At 41.9% G+C, this 3,992-nt stretch overlaps 1 protein-coding gene across 1 annotated transcript; it reads right to left on the bottom strand.

Annotated features, from left to right (window-relative positions):
* LOC108637886 (serine/threonine-protein phosphatase 2A catalytic subunit beta isoform) lies at positions 1,601-2,967 on the bottom strand. The gene has a single exon (XM_018061406.1). It carries the CDS (start codon positions 2,923-2,925, stop codon positions 1,996-1,998), a length of 930 nt encoding a protein of 309 aa, XP_017916895.1. The 5' UTR covers positions 2,926-2,967; the 3' UTR covers positions 1,601-1,995.

Genomic DNA, 3,992 nt, shown 5'->3' with positions numbered 1-3,992 from the left:
ATTGCTTGTAGACTTTTGGATCGCAGCCACTTTGACTGGTGTGAAATGGTACCTCACTGTGGTTTTGATTTGCATTTCTCTGATAATGAGTGATGTTGAGCATCTTTTCACGTGTTTATTAGCCATCTGTGTGTCTTCTTTGGAGAAATGTCTGTTTAGTTCTCTGGCCCATTTTTTTGATTGGGTTGTTTATTTTTCTGGAATTGAGCTGCAGGTCCCTCCAGTATTCCTGCCTGGAGAATCCCATGGACAGAAGAGCCTGGCGGGCTATAGTCCATGGGTTTGAAAAAGAGCTGGACACAACTGAGCACATGCGCACACACACATGTAAGCAATATGATGTTTCTCTATCACAGACTCTAGTCCACACTCAAGAGAAGACACACAGTGGCATGGGTACCTGGAGGACACAATCATAGGGGTGTCTTGAATCCTGCCACCATTCTCAGCCTGCAAAAGTCTTCCAGGACTGTGACTGGATCTCCCTGAATGTATAGAACGATTTCAGGAAAATTGTCATCTTAACAATATGGGGTCTTTTGATACCTATAGTACTCTATTTATTATTTCTTTTAAGGATTATTGTAGCTTTCCTGTTGGATCATAAGCTCTAAAGATATCAGTTATGGTGATCTGCACAGGACTCTTTGAACTTAAGATGATTTGAAAATTTTTTTTTGTTTCTTTTTAAAATTAATTTTATTGGGGTATAGTTGCTTAACAATATTGTATTAGTTTCTGCTGTACAGCAAAGTGAATCAGCTATATGCATTAGGTCACTGCAGAGCACTGAGTGGGACTCCCACTCAGTGGTACTAGTGGTAAAGAAATCACCTGCCAATGCAGGGGATATAAGAGACGCAGCTTGGATCCCTGGGTCAGGAAGATCCCCTGGAGGAGGGCATGGCAATCCACTCCAGTGTTCTTGCCTGGAAGATCCCATGAACAAAGGAGCCTGGCAGGTTATAGTCCAGAGGGTTCCAACGAGTTAGGTATGACTGAAGCGACTTAGCATGCATGCAGAGGACTGAGTTGAGTTCCCTGCGCTATACAGTAGATTCTCATTGCTTATCTATTTTATTCATAGCACCAAGAGTGTATATTTGGGACTGACAAAGATGACTTTTTAAAATATATTTTTCTCCCTTTTTTGGATAAGAGGCTATAAAGATGAAGCTTGGAATTCTCTGAAGACATCATTGCTACTGATTTGAAAGAACTGCCTAGGCTTGATGCCATCACACAAAAGAAAGCAAATTCAATGATGTTTTTGCCCCCACTGCTCTGACTCTAACTTTGTGTGAAGTCTGTATCACACCTGGACTTGCCTTTTTCGATTTTATTTTTATTTTTTTTTTTTTTTTGTTTAAAACAGAAAGTTTATTTGCTCAGTACACCAAGTAGAATGCAAGCACTATCATGACAAATATACAGAAATATGCAGATCAACATAAAACAGTAATTTATTTTTAAAGAAGGGAAATCTCTTTAAATGTTATGACAACATACTCCCAAGAATCCTTTTTTCAGTTAATTATATATTTCAATAAAATAAATGGTAATGAATTAAGTGGAAGTTAGCTTGTGAATTTTTCTTACAAATAAAAATCCAACCCTATTAATCCATGCCAGTTAAACACTCTCAACTAAAATTTCCCAATAAGTGCAAGAGATGGAGTTAGTTACCTTTTTTGCTTGAACAGTCCCAAGGAAAATGGTTACTACAAATACAGCAGGCAAACTGTTAAGACCGATCGATCTAGAACATAGCGTTGAACTAATTTCAGTCTCAAATTGTGCTGAACGCTCATCATTAGTACGGCACATTTTGGTCCATGATGTGGTTTAATGCCAAGACAGATCCCAATTTGTTACAGAAACACATAGATTACTGTTGCTTTTTTTGTTGTTTTGTTTATATATATATATATACTTATATATATATATATAAAGCCAGATATACTTCCACATACAAAGGCGGGTTTTCCCAAGAATTTACAGGAAGTAGTCTGGGGTGCGCCGGGTCACATGAGGCTCTCCACGACGAGGTGCTGGGTCAAATTGAAGGAAGGAATATTTCAAAGTGTCATCTAATTCCATGATAGCAGCCTGGTTTCCACAACGATAACAGTAATTGGGTGCACTGAAAATGGTAACCACGTTCCGATCATGACACCAATTGTATCCCTCCATTACAAGTTGGTGAGCGCGAGAAACCAGTGTGAGACCATTAGCATGGTTAAACGTTTCAGAAATATCTTGTCCAAATGTGTAGCCAGCACCACGTGGTGAAATACCCCACCCACCACGATCATCTGGGTCCGACCATAAGAGATCACACATTGGGCCCTCATGTGGAACTTCTTGTAAACGATCCAGGGCTCGTATATGATCCAGTGTATCTATGGATGGAGAGAGGCCACCGTGGAGGCAGAATATCTGTCCATCTACTAAAGCTGTAAGTGGCAGATAATCAAAGAGATCTGTAAAATATTTCCAAACATTGGCATTTCCATACTTTCGCAGACATTCATCATAAAAGCCATATACTTGGGTGATTTGTCGGCTTTCGTGGTTTCCTCTCAGTATTGTAATGCGTTCTGGATAACGCACCTTTAATGCCACAAGAAGAGTTACCGTCTCCACAGAATAATAACCTCTGTCTACATAGTCACCCATGAACAGATAGTTTGTATCTGGTGACTTCCCACCAATTCTGAAGAGCTCCATAAGATCATGGAATTGACCATGCACATCTCCACAGACGGTGACAGGACAACGGACCTCTTGCACATTTGATTCTTTTGTTAAAATTTCCTTAGCCTTTTCACACAGCGTCCGGACTTGGTTCTCGTTAAGCTGTTTACACTCATTCAGCTGCTCGACCCACTGGTCCAGGTCCTTAGTGAACGCCTTGTCGTCCATGGCGGCCCCCGCCCCTCCGCCGCCGCCTCCTCCCGCCCCCCGCGCGCCCCCGCCCCGGGCGCCGCTCCCCTAGCCCCCCGCCGCCGCCGCCGCCAGCTCCCGGCGGGGGAGGGCGCCTTTTTCGATTTTAGAACTTAATAATATAGTTTCAGTACTAAATAGAACTCTCACATCATATACAGGGAAACTGAGGTCCAGCAAGCTGAACTGACCAGACTAGAAACTCACTCCACTGGTCCCCTAACTTGCAGCCCAATATTATTTCTGGTACCTCAAGGTACTCTTGAACTATCCCTAGAGAGTAATTCAGATGCAATGGATTTAGCCCTTCTTGATTCAGCAGTATTTGACATTCCACATAAAATGTACTTGAAATTCAGTGTCTCTGCTGGTGGCTGCTTCCTGTTACACCTGAGCTGTGCCAAGGGGGACAAAGAAATTTTACAAGTAGCTTCAGAGGTAAAATGCATAACAAACATCATACTGGGCTTTCCTAGCGGCTCAGATGGTAAAGAATCTGCCTGCAATGCAGGGGACCCAGGTTCGATCCCTGGGTTGGGAAGATCCCCTGGAGAAGGGAATGGCTACCCACTTCAGTATTCTTGCCTGGAGAATCCCATGGACAGAGGAGCCTGTTGTACTTCAGTTCATGGGGTCCCAAAGAGTGGAATATGACTGAACAACTAACACACACACATTATACCGTTCTGCCTCCACTTACAAGTGGCGAATTCCCAAAGGCTCAGATTTCTCTGTTTTACAAGCCACTCTGGTATTCTTGACTGGGGTCACAAAAGAGTTGGATACAACTTAGCGACTAAGTAACAAAAACAACTTTCCAGAACATAGAAACTCTATGTGAATTTTCATAGAGTTAAAGAACACACAAGTCACTTTAGCTAAGAGTGAAAATATATTATTTCAGGGACTGAATCTCCAGATCTCTCCCCAAGAGATCAAAAAAGGAAGATAGTCCATTTGTAGTAGGATTTGCCAAAAAAGACACATCAGTCAACCATTATGGTTATCTCCATTTATTTTACTAAAATACCCATGCAAATCCCATT

Source organism: Capra hircus, chromosome 17 (assembly GCF_001704415.2).
Source record: "Capra hircus breed San Clemente chromosome 17, ASM170441v1, whole genome shotgun sequence".
NCBI lineage: Eukaryota > Metazoa > Chordata > Mammalia > Artiodactyla > Bovidae > Capra > Capra hircus.
The sequence above is the reverse complement of the archived record's forward strand: the minus strand, read 5'-3'. Positions and strand labels throughout refer to the sequence as shown.

Bases quoted from the DNA above. Each gene is read 5' to 3' on its own strand.
- LOC108637886 (XM_018061406.1), bottom strand. From the start codon at position 2,925: ATGGACGACAAGGCGTTCACTAAGGACCTGGACCAGTGGGTCGAGCAG.